Genomic DNA, 16,230 nt, shown 5'->3' on the forward strand with positions numbered 1-16,230 from the left:
TAGAGGCCATTATTACAGAAAGGGGCCATTATTAAAGACAGTTAAAGGAAAGGCAGCAGCACAGACAATGATTTGAAATAGGGTGAGCATGCCTCAAACATGATTCAATAGTCAAAATAGTCAAAAAATATAGAGTGAGGCAGTGAAATAAACCTTTTATTCACCTATGCTTGTATGGGTGAATACAAAGTTAATTTCACTGAATGTGTTATCTCACTCTCCATATTTTTGGCCATTATTCCACAATGGATCTCAGGATGGAGGACATTATTACAGGATGGGGGCCAGTATGGGCAACATTATTAATGTTATCCAAATTTTGCATGCATGCCCATAAATTTTTATGTTAGTGATTATTAAAATTTTTAAAGAATACATTTAACAGAAAAAACAAACAGATTAAAACAAAAGGTCATTTTCTGAAGATACATAATTTTTTAGCATTGCCACAATATAGTCCCTTGTGTTACTGAGGTGTATTTACAAAATGTGTTATTAAAAAGATGAAAAGGGGAAGAAGGTCCAGTGGCAAGTGTAGTTTGAGCCACTTGACTTGCAGACATAGGTTACTGCGTTAGGTTCTGTTATCATATACACTGGATCCTCCATTCATAGACTTCATCCAGATTTGACGAAAATGCTGAACACAATAGTGCGCATGTTGTGCTATTTTGCCCAGAAAATATGAGACCCAATTCCAAAAATCTGAGTAGATATGGTCTCTTGGGCACTGTCCTTGTAGCTGTCAACCTGTAGGGGTATGGCGATACATTTTTTTTCATATTTCCTTTTTCTTATAATAGAAATAAAAAAAATAAAGGTATACAGTGAATTTCCTCTTATTGATTTAGTGAGGCAGTACTGGGCCGCAGGTGTTTGAATGGAGGAAGACATGACAGGGTTGAGGGGGATATAGGGAGCTGAGGATGGATTAAGGGGTGGCATGGTAAGGGTTAACCCTCCGTCAGGAACAATATTCGCACTAACTCGTAATGGAACAATGTGCCTGTCAAGCGCAGGCTAGAAAAATGCCTAGAATATCTAATTTTCTCAATTTCAGTGATCTAAAAGTGATCAGAGACCTTCATAGGGATGTAATAAAAGAGACTACACATTATCAGGTGCAAAACAAACCCATTTACTCAACATAAAAGTAATAACTTTGATATACACAAATTTCAAAACTCCCACCAAATAGCCCCCAATGATATCAAGTTACGGTTATTAAAAAGAGAAAATTTTGGCACAAAAACAATTTCTAGGCACCTAGAATAATATTACACACAGAATTAATCTGAATTAGATCCTGAAGGTTCCCCAGAAAAAACACATTTGCAAAGCAAAGAGCAAGAATTGCAATACATTTTTGCATGTGTCAGGCAGATTGCATGATGACATTTGAGACATTCATAATTTGAAAGCCTTCTGTTCCCGCTTTCCATGGTGCAGGTGGTGCATCTTCTTCTTTTGGGAGGTGGTCCAGGTGTTGGATTTTCAGTATCAATATCTGGGCGGAATCTTTTGAGCCTAACTTGAAGGCCAGAGGGGATACCGATGGTTTTCATACGTCTCCTGCGTAGCTCTCCAAGCATTAGTTCATGGGCCAATTTTTTTAGGTACAATCGTCTACGGAGTGGTTCAAGCTGGTTTTCAAGGTAAATGATTTGTGAATTTATACCACCCAAATTTAGCATAGCGAAAAATATGACCATTGGCCAGCGCTTGGTGTTTCTGCTGACGCTGAAAGTTGAGCACATCTGATCAGCTTTATCAACACCCCCTTTGGTTTCATTATAAAATGTAATAATCTCTGGTTTTTGTTGTGCTTCAGATTTAGGATCGATGGCATCATCATTATGAAGCGTTGAGAGAAGAAGTACTTTTTTTTTTTTCGCGTGGTACATAGGAAACCAAAACCTTTCCATCATGGAATGCAAACATACTGCTGTACTGTTTTCCCCCTGTCACAGTAATAAGCTGTGGCGGCAATTCTTTATCATTTTTTCTTACAGTTCCGACATATGAAAGCTTCTGCGTTTTTAGATAATCAATAAGATCACAATTTGAAAACCAATTATCAGCAGTTATATTGCGACCTGATCCAAATAAGGGCTCAGACATTCTTTTCACAACATCAGTGGGTTTGTTGCTGACACAGTAAGGACCATCTGGCTGTTTTCCAGCATAAGTTTCTATGTTGTATGTGTAGGTCTTACTGACATCAACAAGGGCATACATTTTTATTCCGTATTTGCTAGGTTTTGATGGTATGTATTGATGAAATGCGCATCTGCCCTGAAAACCAGGGAGCATTTCGTCAATTGTGACATTTGCCCCAGGGCGATAGTTTATCTTACAGTTTTCCACAAATTTTTGGAATACATTGTGAATTGGAGCAAGCCGGTCATATGTTTTACGTTCGGTTCGGGTAGTTCTGTCATCAAACCGAAGGCAACGAATTAGAATCTTGAATCTTTTTAGAGACATAACAAGGCTAAATTTTTCAATTCCATCACTTTCTATACCCCAAATGAGGTTCCATACTTTTTTTATGCTTGGATTCTTGTTCCATTTGTTTTTTTTTATCTTTTCCCATATAATAAGATTCTATATCTTCTTCCTCCTCATCACTGTCACCATCTTGCTCTGTTTCAGAATTTAGTTCACAGACTTCCACCTCATCATGAGAATCAATCTCACTTTCTTCAAAATCCTCATTCATTGTGGGGTCTGCATCATCATCATCATCTAACAGCATGTTTCCCACTTCCTCAACATAATGGGGTTTTGAAAGATCATACATTTTCTTCTCCATTTCAGAAGATAATCTGAAGCAAGAGAGAGAGAATATGCATTAGGGAACAATGTGCCTGAGAAGCACACTTTCATTTGTAAGAAAATCTGCCTTATTTATATGAAATATCCACAAACCTTTCTCTATCCATTCATAAAACAAGCTAAATAAACAATAGCAATGACTAAAAACATTACATACCAACCTTATAAAGTGTGATGTGTTCGGGACCAATGAGCCTGAGAAGCCAGCACAGCTATATCTTCCTCTGCAGACCAACTGTGGTATCAGGTTTCACACAGCAGCTAGAGCCAGGAGACTATCTAGAGAGAGGGGGTTTCCTGAAAATCTGGTGAGAAAGGAGAAATGAAAGTAGAAGAGCTGCGCCTGTCAGATCCATTGTTCCTGATGGAGGGTTAAGGGATTTGAGTGTGATAGGGCTGGGATAGGGCTCTGAGGGGTTGGAGGGGTCAGAGGTGGGGATAAGGGGATCATTATAAAAAGAGGGGCCATCTTAGTGGGGCAACCATTTTAGGTACCCCTTGCAGTGAGAAACAAGCTGTGTGCCTAGAGTACCTGTAGGATGGAAGTAGAGCTGATACTCCAACAGCTGAGGGACGCTGCCGCTGCAGGTTTGCGAGGTGCAGTATGGCTGCAGGCCTCTGCACAGGGCTTGCTGCAAGGAGGGGGGGTGGGCACCCTCAAGCCCCACAGGATGGATGCCAGGCTTGGAGGACCAGGCCTCTGCAGTGCCTCAGTCCTGAGGCTACCCCCCAGGTCCGGTGCCATGTTAGGAGCCCCTCCGGGGACCCTCCGGCAAGGGGTGCATGTCGCAGGCCGAAGGCATTCAGTTCCAGAGCCGGAACGAATCCGGCATGGACTTGCAGCACGGGGAGGAGTTGGCCTCCCTCTCGACAGTGCGGCAGTGATAGCTGAGGATCTGGGCCTAGGCACGATGGGTTCCCAACAAGGAATGGGCCCCGCTCAGCATCACCAGGAAGCTACGGTGGACAGACGGGGGTCTGCGGGTCAGGCGCCTTCATGGAAGACCCAGCGGGGTGGCTCCACCCACCCATCTGCAGCGTCTGTAAGTGAGGATCCTGGCACAGGGGCGGCAGGGGTCCCTCATGGAGAGGCCTCTGCTCAGCATTGTCAAGGGTCAGGACAGGGGCGAGTGGAACAGGCCTCTCGGCATCAAGCAGCCAGTGATAGCTCCGCCCACTCGCTGTCTGCAGCGAAGTTTCAAAATGATGGCGAGCAGCATTGTGCTAACTCTGCAGTAGCAGAAAGGGGGAGCAAAAGAAGATGGCCACTGGAGAAGCTCCCGGTTGGGGGTTTCGGGGGTCACTTAGATGTATGGGGAGGGGAAAACAGCATCACAAGCATTTGTCAGCGCACGCAGAAGTCACGGAAGCACAGAGTGCAACGCGGAGGACTACCGTACCCGAGGCTTACGCAGCAGACCATTGAGGCCGGCTGTATAGGGCTGCAGAAACTTTGGGTCAGCAGAATGCCACAGTGTAAGGCACAGACCGGCTTCATCTGGATTACGGATTGGCGGCTGCTGGAGACACAGCACCCAGGCAGCCAGGTTTGAGAGACACAGTTTTTCCTTTTAACCCGTCACTAGCTTCCCCTGGGAATATAGATATGTTTTCTGGGGGGGCTGAGACAGTTCATTTGGACAATGCGGCTAAGGGTGAGGTTTATGTCTGTTTTTACAGAGGACATGAGGGAAAAAATCTGGAATACATGGACCTTTTTTCTTTGCTTCTCTTGGAACGTTTTAATTTAGACAGGGTAAGAAGGGATGAGTCTAGGAAAGAGGATGAAGATAAGAGGATGTTTCACTTAATTACTTGAACTTTCTCTAATTGGTTGCATGCGTTTGCTACCCTAGCTACCGTTATTGGGGAAAAGTCACCAGAGAATAATTTGGCCCTCTTTTGGATACGGGAGGCATATGGAGTCTATGGGGGGCAGGGATGGCTCAAATATGATGAGCAGTTCTGTCAACAAAAAGCAGTATGGCCTAGCATCCGTTGGGATCACAAGGACATAGCACTATGGATGAGAGTAAGGGCGCCAGGTAGATCATGACAGGGAACTCAGTCTTTTCCTGGGGGCCCTGGAGGTCCGGGACAGTCAGGGCACTCAGTGGTGATGCAAAGAGGGCTGTGTTTCTCATTTAACGAAGGTTCCTGTAGATTTGGGGCCAAAATGCAAATTTAAGCACAAATGTTCTTCCTGTGGAAGCAGTCATGGGGCATCAAAATGTTTTGCGGGAGGAAAACAGATGGGGCCAGATGGAATTGAAAAAAGGAATGACACCAGTGCGTCTGGTAGAGATGAAGCAATTTCTAAATAGATATCTGGATGTTACTGAGGGATGGTTTCAGAGATGGCTTTAAAATTCCTTTTGTTGATGTCAAGGTGAGGTTATCAACCAAGAATTTGAAATCAGCCATGGAATTCCCTGAAGTGATCACCGATAAACTGAATAAAGAAGTGCCATGGGCAAAATGGCTGGACCATTTCAGTCGGCTCCCATTAGAAATTTGAGGGTTTCACAGCTGGGTGTAGTGCCAAAAAAGGAGCCTAACAAATTCAGGTTGATTCATCACCTTTCTTTTCCAAAAGGTTTGTTGGTTAATGATGGGATTGATCCCCAGTTATGTTCTGTTTTGTACACATCTTTTGAAGCGGCCATGGACTTGGTTTGGGAGTGTGGTAAGGGGGAGTGGCTGGCAAAGACTTATATTAAAGTGGCTTTCGTTTGTTTCCGGTTCACCCTGACAGCATGCATTTGTTGGCATGCTTCTGGGAAGGGTTTTTTGTGTGTTCGCTATCATGTGCAGACTTTGAAACGTTAACCACGTTTTTGGAATGGACTGTCAAGGGGGTGTCTGGTTTGAGTTCATGTATTCACTATTTGGACGGTTTTTTGCTCATCGGTTTGGCACAGTCACACGATTGTTCCTTGTTACTTCGAACAATAGAGGGGGTATGCCAAAAAATTTGGGGTCCCCTTAGCAGCTGAGAAGATGGTGAGCCCAGTGACCTCTTTGAGGTTTTTGGGTATTGAAATTGATTCAATCGCAATGGAGTGTAGGTTACCGGAGGAAAAAGTGCTGGATATGAGAGCAGAGGTGAGGCAGGTTAGTAGTCTGAAGAAGGTAACGTTGCAGGAGGTTCAGTCGCTGTTAGGCGAATTGAATTTTGCATGTCAAATTATGCCGATGAGTAGAGCATTTTATCAGACTTAAGGAGTTGAAGGATGATTTGAAAGTGTGGGCTCTTTTCTTGGAATCATACAATGGGAGGTCTATTTGGATCGCACCAGTTTGTCTGCAGAAGATTTAGGATTTTTGGTGAGTTCATCTGGCGAGCTTGGATTTACTTTGTTTTGCAAGGCGTCTGGTTGGTCGAGCATTGGCCACAATCTGGAAGGATAGGGGCTTAGCGGCTAACCAGGTGCTGTGATAGATGTTCTCCATCGTTGTGGTGCTATCATTATAGAGCAGGAGAGTTCAGAACAAAAATATTGAGTTTGTTGTGAGTCGGTAGGAGCGGTGAGGGCCATAAATTCATTACCATCACCTGATCAAGCATTGGTCAGAGTTTTATAACATATGGTTTGGGTGGGCTTGAGTTTTAACTTGTGGGATCACGTTCAGGAGTGGGTACCTCAAGTGGAATCAACAGGGTTGGTGTGTCCAGAGGATTTGTGAAACCTTCAGTTGGGGCAGTAAAGGATCTGTTATCCAGATCTTTATCAGCTGGAACGTGGGCACATTATACTAGGGCATGGGGGTTGTGGGAAGCTTGGAAGGCAAAGTTGGGGGGGGAATTGGGGGATGAGAGCAAGTTATTATTGTTACTTGGCATAATTGGGAAGCTGGTTGGTCAGTCCCTAAAATTACCAACTTCATGTCTGGTTTAGCTTTTGGTTTTATGTTCAGGAGGTTACAGGATTTAACAAAATCCTTCTTGGTTCTTCAAGCGGCGAATGGTTGGAAAAAAGGCTGGAGGGTATCAGATGGGAGACGCCCGGTGTCCTATGAAGTGTTATTGATTTTGGGCAACCAGTTAAAGGATGTCTGTTCCTCTCCAGGGGAGAGAGTTCTTTTTAAGATGGCTTTTTCGCTGGCGTTTATTGGGTCTTTTCGTTTGGGGGAGTAAGTTATTCCATCCAGATGTTGGAAAGGGGGGCTGCTTAGGCAAGATGTGGATATGTATGGGAATAGGTTAGTGATATTTATCCGGTCTTCTAAGACGCATGTGGAGGGAAGGGCTTGTAAGATGGTACTTTTTGAGGTGAATGGTTCCCCTTTATGTCCAGTGAGGTATATGTGGAATTTTTTGAGGAATAATGGACCGGTGAGTGCCCTGTTGTTGGTACATGTAGACGGTTCCTTTTTTGTCACGTTTCCAGTTTGTGACAATATTTAAGAGATGTTTGGAAAAAGGGGGCATTCCTTCAAAAAATTACAGTGGTCATTTGTTTCATATTGGGGTGGCTACGGAAGCGCTAAGAGGGATTTGAGGGAGGAAGTGGTAAAGAGGATTGGTCGCTGGGAGTCTTTAAGGTTCCTATCCTATGTTCATCCGTCCTTGGTATAAGTCTGTGAGCAGATGTAAAATGGTTCAATTTTATATGGTTGTTGTGTTTTGTTTTTATTTCAGAGCCGGGACAGCTGCTCATATGGATCATGGGACATTCCTTTGTCTTATGGTCTGCGTTGAGAGCAGCGGTTCGGCCAGGCAGGAGGCAGCTGGGTGTGCCAAGTAATTTAGCGGTCTTGAGGTGGATCGTAAAATGGGGGATGGTGTGGATACAATGAATGACAAAATTTCACAGATTTGTTTGTTAGGACCGAGCACTGGAGGTGTTGGTGATACATTTTGGGGAAACGATCTGGGAAAGTGACCATGCAGGGAATTAATTAAGGACATTAAGCTCGATATGTTGTGGCTACAGTCCATGTTTCCCAGGTTTTTGGTAGTGTAGTCTGCCATTCCTAGGATGGTATGGTATGGAGCAAGGTTGGTACTAGGTGTAAATAGAGCTAGGATCAAAATGAATAGAGCAGTGTCCCACTTTATGGTAAGGAAAGGGGCGATCGTGGTGCATCACATGGACTTGGACTCGGGTGAGGGGGAATTTTGGTGGAAGGGCGGGATTCATTTAAATGCGATCGGGCTTGATATGTGGTAGTTAGCTGTGCAGGAGGGCATTGAGAAAGGCTTGAAGGTGTGGAGGGACATAAATGTTTGAGGGGTCAGAACATTTATGTTGGTGGCGTGGGAGGTGGTCCTTGAAGTTGGTGATGCTATTAAATGGCGGCTCGGAGGGGGGATCTCAAGAGGTCCTGGACTCCCACTTGGTGGACTAAATGGACGGGAATGTAATTATCACACGGAAGGGATAAAAAGCGATCCGTGTTTAGTGGTAGTGGATACTGGCCAGTCGAGTCGTTTTTTTGGTGTCTCTGAGCTGGTGCTTAGCGGCTAGAGGCAAGACTCGGTCTGGGGCCAGGTTCGAATATTGACCCGAGGCTGTTATAGTTTGGGACTTCGAGGACCGCCCCCTTTTGGCTGGTGTTTAAAATGTTATGTTAAATATTAATAAAAGGATGCTGTGGCCAACTTGTCCAAAAAAGTGGAGAGTCTTTATTAAATTGGATATGGAATTAGAATCTCTGGGTAGAAATGGCTTGGGGGATCTTAGAAGGTGGGTTGAAGCTCACAAGAGTCACAAATACCCAATTATCAAGAAGGAATTTGCAGACTAGCGATGCTGACTTTTGATTCTTCTTTCACAGATGCTGTCAGATTCATGATGACTGCTATTCACAATACAAGTCAATTCAAAACTGTGATATAATATTCGACAACCCTTACACGGAGTTTTATGCATACAGCTGTATTGACAACACTGTGACCTGTAAAAGTAAGTATAATACTCCATGTGCAGAAAAACATTCCTACTGTTAAGGAGTAGGGATGAGCAAGCACTAACATGCTCGGGTGCTCAAATCGAGCAATTCCTAATACTCGCATGCTTGTTTTGAGTAATGAGTATGATGGAGGTCAATGGAAAAGCAGAGTTTTTCCGGCAGACCCTACATAGAGATCTGGGGGGCAGTGAAAATGTTCAAATAGATGGGACAAGTGCTTAATGGAAGGAGAACAACATTGGGAAGACCCCTGGGAGCATCTCTGACTACCAGATCACTGCTGACAACAATGGTGTTACACTCTTACTCCACTTTACTGAGGGACAATAAAAAAATTCCAAACTCGCGAGAATTGCATTTTACACGAAAAAAATGTTAAGAAACATTTTTTTCCTGCATAATGACTTGTATATAAGGCATCATTTAAAATTATTTAAAAAATTATAATTTAAGTAAAGCAAAACTGTTTTTTTGTAAAAAAATTAGGAAATTTCAGTTTAATTTATGAAGGAAGCAAGAACTGCCAAAAATAAGGGAATCCAATACACCCTGTATTAGACGTAAAGGAGGGTCTCATACACATTCTGTTCACATTGTCATGTATTGGACTTCTGGACTCATAAAGGCTCTGCACTTTTGAGGCTTAGCACTAGTCCCAATGTTAATCTATAGGGCAGCTCACATCATCCGTTTTTTTCTCGCCCATATACGTGCGAGTTAAATTGCAGCATGCAGCGATTTCTACCGTATCTCGACCGAGACTCGCCAATGTAAGTCTATGGTGGCGAGAAAAAAAATGGATTACACACGTACCATGCGTGTGACTAGCGAGAAATATGCACTGGTGTTCTTTAAAAAAGTTGTCAATTCAGTGCACTATACTGTAAAATCACACTGACAGGTTAAAATAGAATAGATAGAATACATGTATACAAATAGTATAGGTATATATATGTCAGTGAGACATATATATTTATATTTCATAGAGATCTAGATAGCAGCATAGGTTAAAATTCAATTGTCGGTATCTGTAAAATCATTACAGAACCCAACAGGATATGAGACATGGTTTACATACAGTTATTTTTTATATGTCCCTCACTAATAATGTTAGTAATGTACAGTATGTGTGTAAAATTTTGAGCTGTAGGTGTTGAATGAAAGGATTACTTCACGGAAAAAACTGGCGTGAGCTCACGCGCAATTTTCTCCACCAGAGAGGGCAAGACAGTGACTGAGGGCAGAAATTGATAGCCTAGAGAGGAATCCTTGTTTTTGGGCCCCCCTGGCTAAAAAAATCTGCCCCCAGCCACCCCAGAAAAGGCCCATATGTAAGATCTCACCAATTCCGGCACTTACCAGCTCTCTTCCCATTTCCCTGTAGCGGGTGGTATATTTGGTAATAAGGGGTTAATGTCACCTTGCTATTATAAGGTGACATTAAGCCTGATATATATAGACTGTATATATGTTTTCACGAATATTTGAGGCTATAGACCCATGATATGTCCATTTTGCCAGCCGGCGATAAAATCTGGCCGTACGATGCCATACGGATGTCACACGGATACTTTGATGCAAGGAAGTCGCATTCTCGCTTTGCACATGGATGACATATGGATCACTGTTCATCAAACATTTGTGCGATTCTCGTCAGTGAAAAATGGACCGATTTTTTATAAGTCTAGTGTGACTCCAGCCTAATAAAGATAACGGTATGCGCACACGTCAAGTAGAATTTCTGCACCATTTCTGGATCTCTTGACAAGAAAAATGCAGCTGCAAAAACGTGCATTTTTGGTGCGTTTACCAAATTGACATGCTGCTGAATATTTTGTGCACCAAATCTGCAAGTCAAAAATACTCAACGTGTGCATGACCCTTTAGGTTTCTCATTCACTTTGCTGGAATCTGGTTTTGCCTTCAGGTTTTGTCACAAATCCCCACCGAAAAAATACACCAAATCTGCAAAGTGTTCACACAGCCTAAAAATTTTTCCAGGCTTACATAGCAACAAACTCTACCCAAGAATATATAAAAGTCTATGGATGAGCAGTATAATAACAATAATTTTTTAAACTAGTTTTTGAGGCTTATCTAGCAACAATTAATACTACATATGACCAAAAAGGGTGTAGAAGTGTGTACTTCCAAAATACATAATACCCAAAAGAGGAAAACTTGGGAAACCTTGATAATCAAATATACCAATCTTTATTGAACAATCAATTCTAAAACAGTACAATTAAGAGCAGGAGGATGAATATATGTACAGAGTGAACCTAACCCAAACCCTTTTACAATAGAGAATAAAGAAATGAATACTACTAATACTGTATATCCATAGTGATACCTTTATTGGCTAATCAGAAAATAATATGTTTGCAAGCTTTCAGAGCACAGAGGCTCCTTCTTCAGGCTGGATTACAAATAGATTAATAAGAAAAATGCACAAAATTTAAGTGATGCCACAGAAGGACATTTGTTCAGTAGGTGGGAGGTGTGATGCCTCCTAAAGATAAGCCAAGGAAATCAAATTAGGCAGTTTTTTACTAATGGAGAGGCAGTAGGAATGATATCAGTTCTTAGTTATCTGGAGTCTGTCTGGTGGAGGTGATTCTCAGAGTGATACCTTTATTGGCTAACCAGACGGATTCCAGACACATCAAACTTATTGAGAATTTCACAAGAAAAGCAAAGGTGTGCTTGGGTTTAACGTAACATTATTCTTTCATGAGTTATTTACAAGTTTATAACCACTTATAAAATGTGTTCAAAGTGCTGCCCATTGTGTTGCATTGTCAATGCCACCCTCTTCTCCCACTCTTGACACACTGATAGCAACACGGCAGAAGCACAGGCTTCCAGTATCCATTGCTTCAGATGCTGCACATCTGGTATCTTCACAGCATAGACAATTGCCTTCAGATGATCCCAAAGATAAAAGTCTAAGGGGGTCAGATTGGGAGACCTTGGTGGCCATTCAACTGGCCCATAACGACCAATCCACTTTCCAAGAAACTGTTCATGTAGGAATGCTCGGACCTGACACCCATAATTGATGGTATGGTGTCGTATATTGGGTACAAAGATAGTGGGGCCATTCTTCATTAATAGAAACCTCAATGCTACTGGATATCTGAAATTGTTTCATGGTGATGTTTTGCCCTCTTTATGCGCTGAAGATGGAACGTTCCTGAGTTTTTCCAGCAAGATGGTGCACCACCACATTATGGGTGTCAGGTCTGAGCATTCCTACAAGGAATCTGAACCACTTAGACTAGAATTTCTTCTGCGGTGTTGCTATCAGTGTGTCAAAAGTGGGAGAAGAGGGCTGCATGTGCAGCACTTTGAACACATTTTATAAGTGGTCATAAACTTGTAAATAACCCATGAAAGAATAAAGTTACGTTGAAACCAAGCACACCATTGTGTTTCTTGTGAAATTCTCAATATGTTTGATGTGTCACCCTCTTCCCTTTGGAAAAAATAAAGTTGGATCCAAAATGGCCAACTTCAAAATGGCTGCAATGGTCACCACCCATCTTGAAAAGTTTCCCCCCTCCTATATACTAATGTGCCACAAACAGGAAGTTGATATCAACAACCATTCTCATTTTATTTAAGCGTATCCGTACAAATGGTCCACACTGATATCCAAGTGTGTGTTGTCTCACTCGCACTCATATGCATACATATGGGTGCGATTGAGCCGAGACTCAGCCGAGTGTCGGTGAAAATCGCAGCATGCTGCGATTTCTCTCGCACGTAGAATAGGAAAAAAACGCTGATTGGAGCTGCCCCATAGATGAATGGTGGTCCGAGTGCTATGTGATGTTTTATCGCTAGTGTGACCCTGACCTAAGTCTATATATACACCAAATAAAATTCAGGAGTAGTTGCCAATATTTTTGGTGATACATAATCGATGCCTCTGACCCTCCGGGAACATCCACATGCAACATCCCTACTAGTTTCACCTTGGTTCCCACTTTTGGGCAGAGTTTATATAATCCCCATTCCATCTTGCTCAGGAGTTTTGGGGAATACCAGGACAGTTAGCACTTTTGGACATATTATTCTCTACTATCATCTATTTAGTGTGCGACGAATGCATATGGGACATTATACTTGGCACACTTACTGTTTATAATGTATTCATGTTAATAGTTTGATAAAGCTTATTCATTGTATTTTTCATTCTGTATAGGTAATAACAACCCCTGTGAGATGCACATATGTGAATGTGACAAACAAGCAGCTCTCTGCTTTTCTAAAGCCTCCTATAATGAGGCATACAAGAACCTGGATAAAAAAAAATTCTGTTAAAAATGGAACACACTGCAACAGCTACATTTATATGAAGTAAAGATAAATGTTAATTCATGTGGTTGTGCTTTATTTAATTAAAAATTGTGCTTTGGTTTATTTATTGCACTGAAAAGAAAAATCAGCCTATTTTAACCTTCCTGAATAGGTCAGATTTTATACTTCTGACCAGTCTCATTTTATGAGGCAACAACTCTGGAACGCTTCCCAGAGATTCGGAAATTATTTTTTCATGACACATTGTACTTTATCGTAGTGATAAATTTAGGTTGATATGTATTATGTTTATTTGTAAAAATATTGGAATTTTGACAAAAATTTTGAAAATGTAAAAATGTAGAATTTTTGTATTTTAATTTTTATAACCTTAGGCCAGGGTCACAATAGTGTATGGCATCCAATGCGAAAGCATCGGATGTGATATGCTAATGACCCTCAGCTCCTGCTCTGCTGCGAGTGGGAGCAGAGTGTCATGCGACTGTGCTCTGATCCTTTCGCACAGAGAAGATCGGAGCACAGCTGCGGAGGAGGCGGAGAAAGTAATTTCTCCATCTCATCCATTGCCAGGGTCAGCGTATTTCGCTCAACACCCGGATGATGTCCGAGTGATGTGCGCTGTGTCACTTGCACCCATATACTTATATGGGTGCGAGTGAGCCGAGACTTGGCCGAGTGTTGGTGACAAGTGCAGCATGCTGCGATTTCACTCACACGTAGAATACGACCGAGGAAAAAACTTGGATGGGAGCTGCCCCATCGCTAGTGTGACGCCGGCCTTAAAAAGATAGTTACAGTATATCACACAATATAGTTAATGAATAACATTTACAACATTGTCTACAATACATCAGCGTCATTTTTGAAATTTTTTTTTTGTTAAGTTAGAAGGGTTAAAAGTTTATAAGCAATTTTCCATTTCTGCAACAAAATGTACAAAACCAAAATATCCAAAAGTTACATTAATTTAAAAGGTGCTCAAAAACCATGTTCAATAAGTTTGTTAACCCATCAGGTGCTTCACAGTAATAAAATCAATATGGAGAAAAATGAAAAATGTACATTTTCCCACAAAAATGTTAATGTAGCCACAACTTTCACATTTTTACAAGTGTAACATGCAAAAATGGACCATAGAATTTGTTTTGCAATTTTTCTGGAGTACGTTGATATCCTTAATGTGGTGGAAAACTACTGATTGGGAGCACAAGAAGGCTCAGATGGAAAGGAGCACCAATTGACTTTTGAAATGCAAAATTGACTGGAATGGATAGCAGACACCATGTTGCTTTTGCACAGCCCCTCATGTCCCTAAACAGTGGAAACCCCCCACAAGAGACCCACTTTTGGAAACCATACCCCTCAAGGAACTTATGTAGAGGTGTGGTGAGCATCTGAAAACCATACGAGTGTCAGAGTTTTATAATGTTAAGCTGTGAAAACGAAAAAATACATTTTTCACTAAAAAATTCTACTTTAGCAACAAATTTTTCATTTTTGCGAGGATAGCAGAATTAAATGGACTACACAATTTGGGCAATGTCTCCTAAGTACAATATGCCCTATATGTAGCATAAAACTACTGTTTAGGAACATAGCAAGGCTTGGAAGAGAAGAAGCACCAATTTAAATCTGGAGCATCATTTTATTTGGAATAGATTGTGGTGTCATGTCATATTTGAAGAGCCCTGGACATACCTAATGTAACAACCCTGCTGGCATCACTGCATGGCCTCCCATCCCCCGCACATCAACTGCTCTAGGTCATGCTGTGATTTTTGTCTTCTGCCAGCCCCATGCTCTGTGCCTCTTGCTTCCTGTCTGCTCTCCACATGCTTCCTGGCTGTGTGCAGAGAGGGGGAAGCGCCGGCACTCTCTGGTTCCTATAGAATCAGTGAGCACCTGCCTAATGTGCTCCCGGCCAGTTGTCAAGAGGTCTCTGGTCCACCCAGTGGACCCTGCCTGTGCAATGTCCTAACTCAGTTAGTGTCTTGCTGCTGAGCTGCCAGGCCTTGTTCTGTGTTTTGCCTTCTCTGGAGGCTTTATTCCTAGCTTTGCTTTGTACTTGTTTGTCTGCCCTCCAGGAGGCAGAATATCCTGGTCTCTGTGTCTTTGTTCTAGCCTTGTCTTGTACCTGTCTTGCCGCCCTCCAGGTGGCACAATATCCTGGTCTTAGTGCTATTGCTCCTAGCCTTGCCTTGTACCTGTGTATACCCTGATCCCTGTGTCTTTGCTCCCGTATCTTGACTCGTACCATTACCTTGTGTGAACTCAGTCTTACCTCTGTCTCTTGGTCTCCTCATCTGAGACTCCTTTCCTGCTGTGTTTTTCCTTGTGTCCTCTCCATGTGCCTGTGCTCTGTACTCTTGTGGCTCTGCTTATGCTCCACACTCTTGCGGCTCTGCCTCCTCAGTACTCTAGTGACTCTGCCTGTGCTCCGTACTCTGGCAGCTTTGCTTATGTGTCGCACTCTAGCAGCTCTGCCTGCTCAGTACTCTTGTGACTCTGCCTTTGCTCTGTACTCTTGCAGCTCTGCCTATGCTCCGCCCTATCGCGGCTCTGCCTGCTCAGTACTCTTGTCACTCTGCCTACTCTGTACTCTTGCGGCTCTGCCTGTGCCCCGTACTCTTGCAGTTCTGCTTTGTTCTAGTTCTGCTGCTGCAGAACCTCTTGCTGCTTTACAGCTCTTCTCCGCAGCCTTGTGGTCCTCCTCCTGTGTGAACAGGTCCAAACCTGTTTCTCCATACACCATTCCTTCCTGTCAGTACCAGTACCTGCACCCGCTGTGTGAACAGGACCCTACCTATTCCATACACCACTCCTGCCTGCCCTGTGTCTCAGCCATGCCTGCCTGCCCTGTGTCTCAGCTGTGCCTGATTGCCCTGTGTCTCAGCCTTGCCTGCCTGCCCTGTGTCTCAGCCGTGCCTACCTGCCCTCTGTCTCAGCTGTGCCTGCCCTGCGTCTCAGCCGTGCCTGCCTGCCCTGTGTCTCAGTCATCCCTGACTGCCCTGTGTCTCAGCCATGCCTGCTTGCCTACTCGTCTGAGTATCAGCCATGCTTTTCTGCCAGTTGTGCCTGTCGCTCGCACCTGTTCTAGTGTTCCTGTTCCCCAGTGGGATCAGCAGCCACAGCCAGACACCACCCAGGAGT

At 43.0% G+C, this 16,230-nt stretch overlaps 1 protein-coding gene across 1 annotated transcript in view; it reads left to right on the forward strand.

The window, feature by feature from the left end:
* Positions 1 to 13,140, forward strand: part of LOC141090273 (phospholipase A2, minor isoenzyme-like) — a 29,155-nt gene extending 16,015 nt beyond the window's left edge. The window contains exons 3-4 of the mRNA XM_073576366.1: positions 8,620 to 8,747; positions 12,965 to 13,140. Coding sequence (XP_073432467.1) covers positions 8,620 to 8,747; positions 12,965 to 13,083 — 247 coding nt within the window. The 3' untranslated portion in view covers positions 13,084 to 13,140. The remainder of the gene's footprint in view (positions 1 to 8,619; positions 8,748 to 12,964) is intronic.
* The last annotated feature ends 3,090 nt before the right edge of the window (positions 13,141 to 16,230 follow it).

Source organism: Dendrobates tinctorius, unplaced genomic scaffold (genome assembly GCF_039654945.1).
Source record: "Dendrobates tinctorius isolate UK_male_01 unplaced genomic scaffold, ASM3965494v1 ptg000048l, whole genome shotgun sequence".
In the NCBI taxonomy this organism is placed as follows: Eukaryota; Metazoa; Chordata; class Amphibia; order Anura; family Dendrobatidae; genus Dendrobates; species Dendrobates tinctorius.